Below are 16,993 nucleotides of genomic sequence, written 5' to 3' on the forward strand. Positions count from 1 at the left end.
ACACACATGTACATATAAAACAGGCTTCTTTCAGTTTCTGGCAACCAACTTCACTCACAAGGCATTGGTTGGCCTGGGGCTATAGTAAAAGACACCTGCCCAAGGTGTCACATAGTGGGACTGAATCTGAAACCATCTGGTTGCAAAGCAAACTTCTAAATCAATCATCTATGCTTGTACCTATGTATCTCAATGCACTAAGTAATTTACTAACAAAAAAGAATGATAGATTAAATAGAAAATCTGACAAATTAATCTGACAAATTAATTCAACACAAAGTAAAACAAAACAAATGACTTATGCTTTTTCAAAATAATTTATTAGCACCACCATAATTATATTTTTTATGAGATAGTGTTTTCTTTATTCTTTCCTTTTAAATGTTTCTGTATCATAGTGCCCAGGTGGCAAAAAGAAAAATCATCATGACAATCTTTATCATTATTATTATCGTTATTATCATAATTACAATTTTTGAAAAGAATAATTAGTATTGTTATTATTATCTGCAGTAGTAGTAGCAGCAGTAGTGGTAACAGCAGCAGCAGTAGTATTAGTTGAGATGAATTCCTGTGGAAATATGTTAAAAGCAATAATTCAATTCATATGAAACTATTATTGAAGCCAAAAGCACTGGCACCAAATCAAAACCCTGCAATAGTCATGTTAATATATAGTATAGTTCAAAGCAGTGACAATTAAATAGTTAATAAAAAACAACAGGCAACGTTACCTCAATTACTAATGGCCATTTTAAACTATTATGGCAAGTATATGAGATAACTTCAGACATGCTTCAGATTTATTAGACCTCTTCAGAGAAGCATAGACTTCATTGTATTTGCCAAAAGATGTTATGAAAGAATCACTAAGTAGACATGCAATATTATAAAAAGGAATAAATAAACAGAGCATAAAATAAATCTCTAAGATCATTTACTCAATATCATCCACAAGGAAATATAATAGTTAAGTTAATGTTAAAGTGGTCAGTACAGTGAACATTGGAAAGCAAATTAAAAATAACTATGCAGTGAAGAAAATACAACATTAGCAAATGGATAATATTATTTTAATGATCTTGGTAAGTAGGGCTAACAATTGTGGCATGTTTTAATACTTCACCATACTTGTTGGGAGAATCACCAAGTCAGTCATGTAGTTCAACCCACATGTGTTCTTTAGCATATTAGTTGGCAGTTGTACTTTAGTTATTTCAATCAGTTACATTTTTTATATTTTCCCAGGTGTATCTCTGTGTAATCTGTAGTCTTTCTCATCTTTTTCCTTCAGTTGATGTCCATTTCAATGTCCATTACATACCACTGATCTGGCTACTGCAGGATATGATCAGTTATATTCTTATGTTATATGTTTCTAAATATTGAAATGTGGTGCTCCAGGATCCAGTAATCTTTATGATGCTCCACAGAAACTCTCTCTCTCTTGAGGAATACTGTCAAATTCTTTTTAAAATTAATAGAATTTATCAACAATGCTAAGTGCTCGACTTACAAAGTCCAGACAATGGTATCCTTGATGATATTCTGTATTGTGAAAATTTCTTCACAGTATTATTGTTCTTGTTTGATCTCTGCCAGCTCTCATAATCTTGCATCAACAGTAGCACAAAGTTGCTAGAGCAGCACTCTACAAAAAGTCACCCACAATTGTTGTTCTGTTCTACACTTTCTAAATCTTGTCTTTTACTGGCACATTCCACTGAGTCTTTTCTCCCAACCAATTTTTTACAGGGTCTTCATATTAATTTCAGGAGTTGCTTCATCTTTTTTTCAAACTAAGCCTTCTTTCCTGTTCTGAAGCTTCTTTTTACATTGTGATCCAACAATTGGTTCTTTTCTATGGAGTATGTTCTTGATGCAGCTCTCTGCTGCTTTGTTTTCTTATTTTCCCCCCATCAATCAACACCTATGTTCTTAACCAAATTCAACTTTTTTGTTACACTTCTTTCTATCTCAAAGACTTTCTCGTATCCTACATTGTTTCTTATCACATCCCACTGTTCTTTAACATCACAGGCCGATTAGAAGGCCATCATGCATGTTTTTCAATGTCAGCTGGAACTGTGCTTTGACGTCATTTTTCAATTTTTCTCTTGCATATATTTCAATCATCTCCTGGATTTTCTTCAGCCATACTTGAACAACCACTTACATATAAAAGGAGGTGATTAGAGTAAACATCTGTTCCTTGAAAGGCTTGTAAATTGTGAAGCACTGATTTCAATTTTTAGTTCACAAATAGGTAATTGATTTCATTCTTGATATTTCCATCTGATTATTGCCTAATTTTCTCATGTATCTGTTTGTGAACAAACTAGGTATTTCCATTGCCCATGCTATTTTTGTTTGGATATAATTAACCCTTTAGCATATAAATAAGCCATACCCAGCCCAAATATTCTACCCGTTTCATGTCCAAACTGGACACATCTGGCATCTTACACTTACCCGACAATGTCACCACTCTAAAAATGAACAATCACATCATCAAAATCTCGAAACTACGAGATAATATACGATTAATTGAAAACAATGTGAATAAATAAACATTTCATTTGACAGAGTAATCTCAATGCTAAAGGGTTAATAGCTTTTCACTGTCATCAATTCTTAATTGAACTAATCCAATCACATATTCTAGTCCTCCTCTCTTCCCACTATTCTGTGAATCTAAGTCACTTGTCAGGAGGTTAATGTCCTAGTCAGGCATGTCACTAAGAACATCATGGCACTGTTTACAGGACATGACTTTACTTCATTTTCAGTTGGTACACAGACAACAGACATCTTAGTTTTTGTATGTTTTAGTTTGAATCTTGGAATCAAAATCCATTTTCAACAAGTTTTTAATGAATGTTCAACATTGTACAGCAGTTGTTGTCATTGCCATCATCATTTTAATGTCTACTTTACCATGCTTGCATGGTCCAGTCAAGAATATGTTGAGTAGAGTTTTCTAGAACCAGATGCTTTCCCTATTGCCAGTAAATACAAAAAAAAAAAAAAAAAAAAAAAAAATCATATTTTAAAATAATAACAAATCATTAGTGAAAATTACTCAGAGGTACTGTCTGCATGGAAAGCAATAGTTAAGATACATTTAATATATTTAATGTAGTAACCATTCAAAATCTAATTAGAAATAATCATGTTGTAAGAAATACATGATAACGATTACAGAGACAACATATTAACCATGTAAGTATCTAATGGTCTTTATTATTGTTATACATAATTTTAAATTAGCTCACTTTGGATACAACAATAACAACAACAAAAATAATAACAACAATGACCATGCAAATATGTGTGTTTGTGTGTGTGTGTGTGTGTTTGTGTGTGTGTGTATGTGTGCAACCATACAATATAATATATATTATATCTTTATATTACATGCACACATATATTTAGAATAAAAAGCAGAAAAGCATAAATTTCACATAAAATTATCATGGATTTCAACAACGTGAGCTCATATACACAGTGTATATATTATTTTGATCTTTTATACATTATCTATTTTTATACGAATGTGTGTGTGTGTGTGTGTGTGTGTGTGTGTGCTTGTGCATGCATGTACTCATGCATGTGTGTGTGTGTGTATGTGCATGTGCATGCATGTACTCATGCATGTGTGTGTGTGTGTGTGTGTGTGTGTGTGTGTACAAATGGGAGAGAGAGAGAGAGAGATGAAAAACTGGGGGAGCCATAATTTAAAGTAAAGTACTCAATAACGTTTGGTAGAGTGGAGATATTTGTTTAACCAGATGATGCTACTTACAAGATTTGTGTTTCTTTCAATTTTCAAAATCATCAGAGAGCCAATGCACATGAATATTAACAGCTTTCCTTCTTGCTGCCTGTACTATTATGCTTATATTCCATGATGGCATTATATCTGGTCAATTAAACTATTGTAACTGTAATGATAATTTGAAATTTGGGCCTTGAGTACTAGACTAATAAAATATATAATCCACAAGATTCCAGTGAAAAAGAAAACAACTCATAACTCACTTTTACTTGGATTAGAGTTATATTATCACAATCAGCAAAAACAAAACTGTCCATTAGACAACAAAACTGAGCAAGAATGCACACATGGAAGAGAGACTGATTTTTCCAGGAATGCACCATGTTGAATGCTACATTCATGTGCTAAAACGTCCATGTGCTAAAAAATATTTATTTTCTTATCCCTAACATCTTCCTGTCAACAAAAATTAAATTCCACTGCTATAGGACTTCTTGTGCAGATCTAAAATGATCCTGTTTGACTTCTGGTGTACTCAAGTTTGACTTGGGAAATCATTCTTTTGCATATATTCTTGTGATGAAGGTAAACTGAGTTCTTCCAGCAGAATGTCCAGGAGTATCTCACTTCTTTGAACTCTGTCATTCAGAATTATTTCCTTTTCACTTACTTGTTTTGTTCGGGTTTGATCATCCACTTGAATTTCATAAATAACTTTTCCATGTCACTTTTTAACTATACCAAGCAACTACACTAAACTTTCCTTTCTAAATTGCCACACCCATACTGGCTGTCTGGGATGGAAATATCTCTTGTACCTCTTGTAACTGTCATTTAACTCGTTATGCATTTTTTTACAATTATGTGGCAAAATAATCTCCATAATTGTTTGATTTTTGCAAAGTAATAGCCACAATTAAGCTTGCTGAAAATATTTTGGGTACTAGGTAGAGGATAAGAGTGGTCTTCTAAGGTTTCATTTAATCCAGTCAAAAAATCTGCACAGAGGCAAATAGAATCATTTGCTTCCCTAAGCACTGCTACTGGTTGTCTTATCCTAACAGAAACACAGCTGGGCTTGTAAGTGCCATCATCTGAGTAAACAAATATAGTTGTTCAACCCTTTAACACTCACAGATTACTCTGTCAAATGTAATGTTTATATAATCACATTATATTGAATTATGCATTATTTTGTAACCTCAAGATTCTGATGATGTGATTATTTTTAGAACGACATTGTAGGGTAGGTATGAGAAGGTTGATCTGGTCAATTAGGAGATAAAACAGGTAGAATATCTTGGCCAACATTACCATGAGCTGAACACTCTAACGCGAGTCCATACACCTTTGCAGTATATATATATATATATATATATATATAAGGGTCGTGTGTGTGTGTGTGTGTGCATGCATATATCATCAGCATTATCATTTTAAGATCCAAATATCTCTGCTTGCATGGGTTAGGCAAAAACTGTTGTGGTAGATTTTTTTACCACTGGACTCGCTTCTTCCTCTTGCCAACCCTTCCCTGTTTCCAAGCAAGGGAATATTTCCCCTAATCTGCCAAATAACAAACAGTACACAGAAAAAGCATGTTTCACAGAAGATTGTAAGCAAATAACACTGTTTACATGCATGGTGACTTTGTCTTCAATCAGCACACAAATTTCCTGACAAAGGGAAAAACACAAACACACAACACATACATGCTTACACTGGGTTGCACTAAAGGTAATGCAAAAAGCAGAAGTTATATTTTTATCTAATGATATAAACTGTTCAAATTGCATGTATTGATAGACTAAATCTCCCTCTATAGAAATTCTTTTTTTTGTTTGTTCTTCACAACTGGTACTCCATCAGTTATGCTGACAAATGTTCCAGTTGATTTAATCAATGGAACAGCCAGCAAGTGAAATTTACAGGCTAGTGACTGAGCACTCCATAAACATGTGTACCTTTAACATGGTTCTCAGAGAGATTCAACATGACACAGAATGTGACAAGGCTGGCCTTTTGAACTGAAAGTACTACATATTTTCTAATTTTTTTTTTCAGCTGACTGGACTGGAGCAATGTGAAATACAATGTCTTGCTCAGGTTCTTCAATGCAAGCAAGTTATGGGTTCCAAGCTGAGGCAACATGCTGTCATGATGAAGTTTTTGGTGAAAGAGGGATACAGGCTGTTCGACATTCACAGAAGGTTTTGGGTTGTTTGTGCCCAAATGAATGAAGTTTAACCCTTTGGCATGCAGGTTATTCTATCATATGCAATACTTATTTATTCACATTGTTTTGAATTAATTATACATTATCTCGTAGTTTTGAGATTTCAATGATGTGATTGTTTATTTTTAGAATGACATATTAGGGTGGGTATGAGTGGCCTGGTCTGGTCAGTTTGAATATAAAACAGGCACAATATTTGGCCCTGATAGGGCCATTTTGAATACTAAAGGGTAAAAGAAGGTGGGGGACTAGTATTGAAAACAAATCATGCAGTGGGAGACCAGGGACTGTGATCATTGACATGGAATGCCAGTGAATGGAAAAAAATTATTTGCATGGACAGTTGAGTCACTGTCAGTGACCTTGCTGCACAACAGGACAACTGTGGCCATAATACATAACAGAAGATAGGGAAGACTTTGTGTATCAGAAAGTATGTGCAAGGTAGGTTTATTGGCAGTTAACAACTGATTTGGAGGAAAAAAAGAGCAAAGGTCTGCTTTGTCTGCAAGAAGCATTTGAAACCAATGAAGACAGGTTTTTTTTTTACCCCCAATCTGGTGACAGAGGATGAAATGTGGACAAATTTTTGTGATCTGGAAATAAAAGCTCAGTCCATGGAATGGTGTCACACCTTTCCTGCAAAGCCTAAGAACTTCATAAGCCAGTAACAGGCAAAGAAAGTCATGGTGACTGTTTTGGGGGAAGACTAGGACATACATTCTTCTTGATATTCTGGAGTATGGCTGTACAGTAGAAAGTGAGTAGAACACTTAGACAGCTTGGAGAAGCCATTAGGAAGAAAGGTCCAAACAAGAATCCTAAACCAATTCACGTTCATCCTGATAATGTGACAACATATATCTTTGGCAACAAATGAAGCAATCAGCAAATAGGGTTGGTTGTTGGTCTCTCATCTGCCATACAGTCTGGATCTGGTGTCCTCTGACTTCCACTTTTACATTTCAATGAAGGGCAGTCTTTGGGGACAACAATTTGATGACAAAGAAGAGATGAAAGTGGTTGTGAAGAAGTGGGTGCAAAACAGAAAATATAAATTTTCTTTTCAAAGAGGATTAAAGAGTTGGGCTCAGTGATGACACAAATACATCATTTGTGATGGAGTACCATCACATAGAGGAAGAGACACTTTACCGTGTGTGACATGTGTAATTTGAACAATCTATGTCAGTTAATATAAAAGTTATGCTCACTTAAAACATTGGATTTTGTAGAACCTTCATATATATGTGTGTGTGCGTGCATATATATACATTTATAATATGCACACATACATAATTAAGTATATATATATATATATATATGTGTGTGTGTGTGTGTGTGTGTGTGTGTGTGTGTGTGTATGTATATAAATTGCCAATAGTTCTTATATCCGAAAAAGAAACACACTTTAAAGCATTAGAGTAGTAATACATCTTTTAGGAAATTCATTGTTATGGCTGTTCAGAGAGTAACCATTGGTTTTGCACCTATAAAGCTCTTAGTTGTATCAGTGACTTGTCAGACTCAACAAAAAAAAATAATAAAGTTGCCTATTTAGCTAAGTACTTTATAGGTGCAAAGCAATGGTCACTCTCTCACTGACCATAACAATCAAACTTCTAAAACATATACAGATGTAAAAATACATAATATATATATATATATATATACACACACACACACACACACACACACACACACACACACACATACATATCAGACAATATATTACTGATTATAGCATATAACTGGTCAGAATTTTATGGTTGGTTTGTGTTAATATTGCCACATGACAACACTTCAGACATGCTGGTTGCAAAAGTGCAAGGCTTGTTATGTGCTGGAGGACCAGATGTATGCTACATGAGTAATATATTGCTTGACAGAAGGTATGCACTTCTAGCCAGCATATCTAAAGAGTTGTCAATACTGTCTGGAGACAATTTTCCATGTGGAAAGAGATGGTAACATTTTGATCAGTTAGTTGTCTCACTCATGGACAACCAGCTGATATATATATATATATATATACATACATACATACATACATATATATATATATATATATATATATATATATATATATATATATATATATATATATATATATATATATATATATATATATATATATACACACACACACACACACATACACAGAAACACAGAAATGCATGCACACATAATGACACAAACATTACATATGTATAACATCTTTACACATATACAACACCATTACACAAATATTATGTATGCATATAACATACTGTAGTTTAAGTCAGTGCAATATTCTCAACCATATCTTTGTAATTGTTCAATAGGTTCTGTATCAAAAAATAAGTATAAATACATATATTATATCATATCACACACACACACACTCAAACACATATATATTCATTATATATATAATGAATACAAGGGCATATATAAATACATATTATATAATCATAAAAATCACACAAAAATACATACATGGGTAATTTGAAGAATACACTATACACACAACTTCATATAATTACAGACATAATACACACACATGCACGCACATGAACACACGTACACACACACACATACACATGAACACATTTACACACACACATGAACACATTCACACACACACATAAACACATACACACACAAGCACAGTGTCTGGAAGATGGAATTAAAATTTGTTTCAAGAAAAAAAAAACAGGTTGTTGTTCAGCATATCAATGCGATCCTTGTAGTAGGTTTCTGTTGAAGGGTCTATTTCATCATAACTAGGTCGTTACTAGGCAGCATAGCAATGGGTAACAATTAGCAATTTCCTATTAGACTGAATATGCTTTCATTAAGAACAATTTTGATCCATTTATGGGTAATTGTTTTCACTTTGAGCAATATTAGTTATTGTACAAGCATATCTATGTTATTGTCTGTGTGCATGCATTTATATGTACGTATGTATACACACACACACACACACACAACAATAGTGAATTGTCTTAAGTACCTGAGACGATAAACACATGAAACACAAAGAAAACCCAGCAACACATACTTCCTTAAAATACCCCATTTTAGTGAGAGGATAACTACAACCATCTGAAGAGCCATAAGAAGAGAAGGATTAGACATACAACTAACCCTCTCTGAGAAGACACTTAGCAAAGAAACAAGCAAGACACAGCAATCAATGCACACTAGCTAACTGCTCCACCACAGATTTATGCCAATGGGTAAATGTTGTATAGTGAATCCAATGTAGCAAATGCAACAATTTCCATGTTGGTAACACAAGGCCATTACATATTTGCATCAAAGAACATCTAAACACATGAGCCTCCTCCTTTAGAAAACATCTAGACAGATGCCAGAACACCAACAAAAACATAACAGTTACAATTAGGGCCAATGACAGAAATTTAGGAAATTTAAGTATTAAGGAGGCTATCCTCATAGAAAGACCAGGACCCCAAATTAACAACAGGTGTACCGGCAGTTTTTTTTTTTTTTCCAGTGTGCCAGGGACCAGTAATATTTCTTAATAATATTACTCTATACCGGAAACAATATATATAATGAATATAATAAAAGTTGACAATTTTTTATCTTTTATTTATTTTGTCAACAAATAATACAATATTACATAAGCATTTTATAAGTATTTTATGATGTTTCTTTCTTTTCTGGAAACTCGCTGCATACCGGTAGCTGATGTCTTGTAGACCGGTACCAGTCTGCAGATCACCACTTTGAGTAACTCTGCCTTAAAAGACATCTATTTCTCTATATGTCATGAGGAAATACAGTCACTCTCTCTCTCACATGCACATGCACACGTATATACACGTATATGCATATGTATTCATGTGTATATGAAAGATATGTGTGTGAGAGAGAGAGAGAGAGAGAGAGAGAGTGAGACGAAGTGTTTGTCACTGACACATACAGCACACATCTTCACTCACTCTCTCCCCTCTCTCTCAAGCACACACACACGCACACACACACATGTCCATTTCATATACATACATCTTTCAATTCCTCTTCTTTTTCACTTTCTGCTCTCACTTCAAAGCAAATATCACAGTTGCACTTTCTCTTCTCTTTCATTTTCTGTTCTCTTCAAAGCATAAAGAAATAAAATATTTTTACGGAAATTAATGAATACATTTGAAAACTGAGTTGCCGTTTTTGACATGTAGGTATCAAAAGATTCAGTAATCTTTTAGCTAACAAATAAACTTTAATTTCTTTCACATATTTGCATTACAAAACTTTAACATTATAATCTGTCTATAATTCAACTATCCTAAATGACGTTTTATACCACGATGACGTCACATTTTCTATATGATTGTGTACCTTAAAAGACATCCATTTCTCTTTATGTTATGAGGAAATACAGTCACTCACTTTCTCTCTCACATGCACATGCACACATACATACAAAAAAGATGTATGTATATGTATTTATGTACGTGTATATGAAAGATAATGTGTGTGTGTGTGTGTGTGTGTGAGTGAGTGAGAGAGAGAGAGAGTGAGTGAGTACCACTTACACATACATGCAAAAAAATACTCACATGACACAACCTTCACTCACTCTCTCTCTCTATCACACACACACACACATTATCTTTCATATACACGTCCATTTCATATACAGGTACATACATCTTTCATTTTTTCCCCTCTTTCATTTTCTGCTTTCACTTCAAAGCAAATGTTGCTTTTCACTTTCTCCTCTCTTTTAATTTCTGCTCTCTTCAGAAAATGAAAAAAAAAATTTACGGAAATTAATGAACAATCATATGATCCCATATGATTGACCACATGATTGAGTTGACAACTTTCCTGCTTCAAACGAAAGAATGCCATAAAATAACTTCTCTCTCTCTCTCTCTCTCTCTCTCTCTCTCTCACATACACACACACACACACACACACACGCTCTAGGTAAAACTTCTGTATGAACTATGTTATTTCTTGCTATGTGCACATGCAAAATTACAACTCAATTCCAATTGAAATCACCTATTTCCTATTGTGATTCATGTTTGTGATGAGTGTATTTAAAAACTTGATCTTTGATATAAATTTACCTGTTGTTTCAAGCATGTCCAAGGTGACATTTGCACCCCGCACTGATTTTTTCCTAAATTTCTTCTGATTCCTATGTTTTTAATATAGGAGATTAGGATTTTACACATGAAATACACATTCTCAATATTTTAATTTTCTCCCACTCCACCTCAATTTCTTCATTTTTTTTTTACTATTTTCGAGTTTTTTTCTTGGTAATCCACGAAAAAAAAAAAAAACAGAGAGCATGAATCTTTAAGAATTGTCTTCTTTCTTTTTTCTTAAAGAAACACTAAAATCTCTTTCCCAAACACCCACCCATCACCTCACCACTTTCAAAAAGCTACAAACTCCCAATGTTTCACTTTTAGCTGTTTGGAAAGTGGGGAAGTGTCTTCAGAAATAATGTTATTTACCTGTTGCTTGTAGCATGTCAGGTTTTCTGGCGGTGGTCTGGTATTTTTTATGTCTGATATTTCAGTACATTTCTATGCATGCGTGAAACATAGGACGAAAGTGAAACATTGGATGTTTGTAGCTTTTTGAAAGCAGGTAGGTGATGGGTGGGCGAGGTGGGGGAAGGAGCACTGAGTGGTTCTTTAAGAAAAATTAAATTCTAAAAAAAGATATACATTTCTCAGATTCGTAATCTCTGTATTTTTTTTACATGGATACAAAAAAAAAAAAAATTCATTAAAAAGTTACAAATTAAGAAATTGCGGTGGTGGTGGACTAAAATTTTGAAAACGCAATTTCTGAACAAAATCGTATTAAACCCCTATTATACGATGAAACAATACATAGTTTGTGCTCCTCTTTAAGAATAGAAAGCAATTTATTGCTAACACATGCAAATTGTACTCCCCCCCCCCCCTTCACTTTTAAACAAACAATAACTTCCATTACACTAGTAATCTAGTTCACTATATAACAGCTATGCTGGTTCTGCCCATAAGACAAGAACAAATAATACAATGTGGCTGTAGGTCATAACACCCAGGCAATGCTGGGATGTATTGCTAGTGTATATATAAATAGATATACACACACACACACACACACACACACATGCATGCATGTATGTATGTGTGTGTGTGTATATATATATATATATATATATATAGTTAAAAAAAACACAAAAACCAATAACAGATAGTGTTATTGGACGCTCGGGAAAGGAAGGAGAGAGAGTATGACGTTTTGGGCGGAGCCCTTCGTCGGAAAGACAGAAAGTTTGGAGAATGGAAAAACGGAGGAAGAGGAAAATGGCACCGATGCCCATGAGGTTATACATACATACACAGGGTGCAATGGGTAAATTGTATAATAATTTTATAATTTTAATTTCGCACAAGCGCATTGTTTGTTTTTAATTTTGTCGACTATACAGTATAGTAGGGTCAGTTAGGCACTGTCTGTGAGAAAAACAATTCACTCTGCCAGAAATTTGGAAATGACATGCTGTACTGCTTAGCATTCGTGCCACAATCTCCAATATGAGCACATGGGGAACACACGGAACAACCGTTGGCTTGATGTGTTCCCAAAACATGTAACGAGAGTAAAAATCAAATATCCAGTCAACATCATGGTGTTTGGAGTGATTACTAGTGATGGTGACATTATGCCTTCATTCATCTTCTCACGGCCTCAGACTCAACACAGAGGCCAACATCAAGTACCTGGAGGAGGTAGTGATACCTTGGTCAAGAGGGCGGCTGCTGGAAGACCCTATATTTGGCAACAGGACTCTGCACCATGCCACACAAGCACGAGAACCCAGTCACAGCTGTCAGACAATTTCTGCAGCCACATCACCCCTAACATCTGGCCACCTAACTACCCAGACTGCAACCCCCTTGATTATTATGTGTGAGGCGCTGTTGAGCGAGAGATCTTCAAAATTCCTTGTAACACCGAAGATGAACTGAAGGCAAGAATTATGGCAGCATTCACCAACTTAAACAAGGAGACTATCCAGAAGAGTTGCAGGGGATTTCAAAGTTGTCTGGAGGCTGTGGTTGAAGCCAATGGCGATTTTATTGAATAAATTTACTCTTTAATATTTCAAGATATTTTTATGTAATTTTGGTAAATATATCTGTTAAAATGAGATGTCAGTGTTATTTTCTTTTCTGCATAATTTAGACAACAATATATTCACCACACCTTATATATGTATATATATATAAGAACTTACTGTGGATAAGGCTGCGTGGCGTTCAATTATAAATAAATAAAAAATACACATTAAGTACAGGTCATCATCAACGAGTGAAAAATACATAAACACATGAGGTAAGTACAGGACAAAATACCAAAAGAAACTAACTCGCTTGTCAGTTGTCAACTGTTTTACTACTCCCTATTTCACTCTTTCAATGACAAGATAGGTAAACTTCATAAGACAGCAGCATCCAGAAATTTTAAAAATATAAAATTTGTGGAGAGTAACAAACAACAACAGAGTGAACATACAAACTAAACAATCAGCGAATAGAAACATTAATGGCCATTAGGCCAAGACGAATTGTAACGGATAATGCGCAGGGGAAATTTTTAAAGGAAATAGAATAAACAGAAGAGAAGAAAATAGTAGAAGACAAAAAATGTCGGGAGGCGAGAGAAATGACGTCCAGCGCGGTTGACGTCTTGTCTGGAGAAGACGGGCGAGAGAAATGGCCTGCAGAGGGGAAAGGAGACAAGAGAGAGGGTGAGGGAAAAGAAACGAAGGGAGAGAGGAGAAGGGAGAAGGATTGAAAGATAGTGGGGAGTGGAAGAAAGACAGGCAGGGGATAGCAAAGAAGGAAGGAAGAAACGGAAAATATAGACGATTATAAAGGGATAGAGAGAGAAAAAAAAAAAGAAAACAGAGTGTAGAGGCACAGAAATTATAAATAAACGTAAGAACTTACTGTGGACAAGGTTGCGCAGCGTTCGATTACAAATAAATAAAAAATACACATTAAGTACAGGACATCACGAATGAGTGAAAAATACGTAAACACACGAGAGATAAGTACAGGGCAAAATACGAATATACCTGATGGGCTTCTTTCAGAAGAAAAGAAACCAAATCCACTCACAAGGCATTTGTCAGCCAGCCCGAGGCTATAGCAGACGCTTTCCCAAGGTGCCATGCCCAGGACCATGTAGTTGGGAAGCAAGCTTGTTATCACACAGCCATGCTTGCACCTTATATATATATATATATATATATATATATATATATATATATATATATATATATATATATATAGGTATTAGGTCATCCCATAAGTTCTGTCCAAATTTTGAATCAAGAAAACAAGTGATCAAATGTCATATTTAATTGAAATTTAAATCATCAATATACTTTCCCTGATTATCTATGACTTCCTTCCATCTATTTACAAGCTTTTTAATCCCATCAACGTAAAACTCTTTCGGTTTCAAAGCGAAGAACTCTGAAATGTCAGTTTCGACCTCCTCCTGGCTTGCAAAAGTTTTGTCCCCCAAATGATTCTGTAAACTACGAAACAAATGGTAGTCTGAAGGAGCAAGGTCGGGAGAATAAAGTGGATGAGGAATTTTTTCCCAACCAAGCTCTTCAATCTTCTTTGATGTGATCTTTTCAGTGTGGGGGTCATGCATTGTCTTGATGAAACATCACTCCTTTTCGATTCACTAAAGCGGTCTTCTTTTCTTCAAAGCTTGGTTCAAACGCTGTAATTGCTGACAGTAGACTTGAGCATTGATTGTTGCATTAGGTGGTAACAATTCAAAGTGAATTACTCCTTTGCAATCCCACCAGATAGAGAGAAGAACCTTTTTCCCATGAAGTTCCCTTCTCGGTTGTGGTTGAGCTTTTTCTCTTTTACCAAGCCACTGTTTACGACGTTTAACATTTCGATACAAGATCCATTTTTCATCACCAGTCAAAAGTCTATCCAAAAAGGGTGAAATGAGTTCGCAATAATGGAGAGAAAAGCAGATGTCAACTCGGGATTTGCGGTTGCTTTCGGACTATTCTTAAGGCATCCATTTTTCAAGTTTAGAAAACTTTCCAAGTTGTTGAAGATGACGATGAACAGTTGTATGGTTTGAACTAAACTTTATTGCCAATTCTCCAACTGATAATGCAGGATTTTCTTCAAGTAATGTCTCAAGGAGCTTATCATCAAACTCAACTGGATGTCCTGTTCGATCTTCACCTTCAAGGCTGAAATCTCCACTTCTGAATTTTACAAACCATCTTCTGCAAGTTCTTTCATTCAAGCATTCTTACCCAAAAACTGAGTATATATTTCGAGTTACTTCGGCTGCAAAGTTTCCTTTTTGTACTCATAAAGCATTATGTGCCCTAAATTCTCTTTGGATACTTCCATGTTAGAAAGGGTTTTAATCAAAGATATTTTAATTCTATTATTCTGTAAAATAATATCTAATTAGTTTAAATGTACACAAATGCATAGAAACAATTTTAAATTCCATTAGACATTCTAAAATACTATTAAATTTCATTAATTTTTAAAAAGGTAAAATCGGACAGAACTAATGGGATGACCTGATATATATATATATATATATATATATATATATATATATATATATATATATATATATATATATATATATATATATGTATGTATATATATATATATATGTATATGTATATATTGTTGGGTTGTTCTAAGAGGTACTAAAATTGTCAACAACTGAACTGTCAGTTAAACACATTTGAAATCTGATGATTATTCTATGTATGAAAGCGCTAATTTAACTTTATGTTAAAATACCATAATAATAATAATAATAATACATACATATTGTTGTATTTCGGGATGGTCATTTTATTTATTATCATTTTTTTTTTTTGTGAAATAAACACATGCACTATTTTTTTTTTTTCACTTGTTTATTACTGTTATTTTATTAGTTTAATGCCTGTTCATTGTCCGTAAATCTTTTGTCACACATCTGTAACCTCTTCAGCAACACTTTTCATTTCCATATGGCAAAAAAAAAAAAAAATAAATAAAATGACCATCCCAAAATACAACAATATCTGTTTCAGCACACGATTTCACATCAGGAATCTTGCAAAATGAATTGATATATATATATATATATATATATATATATATATAGAGAGAGAGAGAGAGAGAGAGAGAGTAAATACCCCCCCCCCCCCCAAAAAAAAAACGAAGAACAAACACAAGGAAAAAACAACGCGAGGACGTGTTACATGCAAAGTTTTAGAAGACGCTCAGGGAAGGATATATATATATATATATATATATATATATATATATATATATATATGTAATATGATATGATATAATATAATATAATATAATATAATATAATATAATAAAGATACAATAAAATAGACACAATCACATCTTTAATTGTAGAATTTACCATAAATATGTTGATGTAACTGAAATGATCGTCAGCGTTGTATGGTAAATTCTGCAATTAAAGATGTGATTATCTCTATCTGTATTCTGTTGTCTGATACTCTGAATTTTTTCAAAATTCTTCTAAATGATATTTGGATCTACTTGTCATACAAAAGAAATTACCTTGGATGTTTATTCTACTTGCATTGATTGGTGTCCGATTGTTTGTTATAGTTGACCACATTCATTAAAAATTGAGTGCTTTATTGATATCTGCCAGGGTTTTTGAATCCCGTTTTTATTCTTATTATATAAATATATGTACGTGGTCTGATCAATAAGTATCCGGACTGTTGCCATAGTAAGGAAGCTAAAGCATGCAGAATGAAGCTGCTTGGAACAGATTGACCTTGAGCTATGTTGTGCATGCGCACTAAGTTTCAACGTACTAGCTTGCTTCAGCTGTCCACAGTATTGCTTGGAAGGAAGGTATATAGCGTGTGATCGTTTCATTGACCATGA

The 16,993-nt window shown here is 34.1% G+C and overlaps 1 protein-coding gene across 6 annotated transcripts in view; it reads right to left on the reverse strand.

Annotated features, from left to right (window-relative positions):
- Positions 1-298: 298 nt before the first annotated feature.
- The window catches only part of LOC106868886 (uncharacterized), a 113,158-nt gene continuing 96,463 nt past the window's right edge, over positions 299-16,993 (reverse strand). For 3 of the 6 annotated variants that reach the window (XM_052973591.2, XM_052973593.2, XM_052973592.2), the window contains exon 10: positions 299-571. In XM_052973591.2, the coding sequence (XP_052829551.1) occupies positions 467-571 (105 nt within the window). In that variant the 3' untranslated portion in view covers positions 299-466. Of the gene's footprint in view, positions 572-3,805; positions 3,945-8,284; positions 8,342-16,993 lie in introns of all 6 variants that reach the window. The other 3 variants (XM_014914340.3, XM_089365176.1, XR_001409349.3) reach the window with 2 other exon arrangements.

The sequence above is a fragment of the Octopus bimaculoides genome, chromosome Z (genome assembly GCF_046866305.1).
Source record: "Octopus bimaculoides isolate indiv1 chromosome Z, ASM4686630v1, whole genome shotgun sequence".
NCBI classification, from domain to species: Eukaryota; Metazoa; Mollusca; class Cephalopoda; order Octopoda; family Octopodidae; genus Octopus; species Octopus bimaculoides.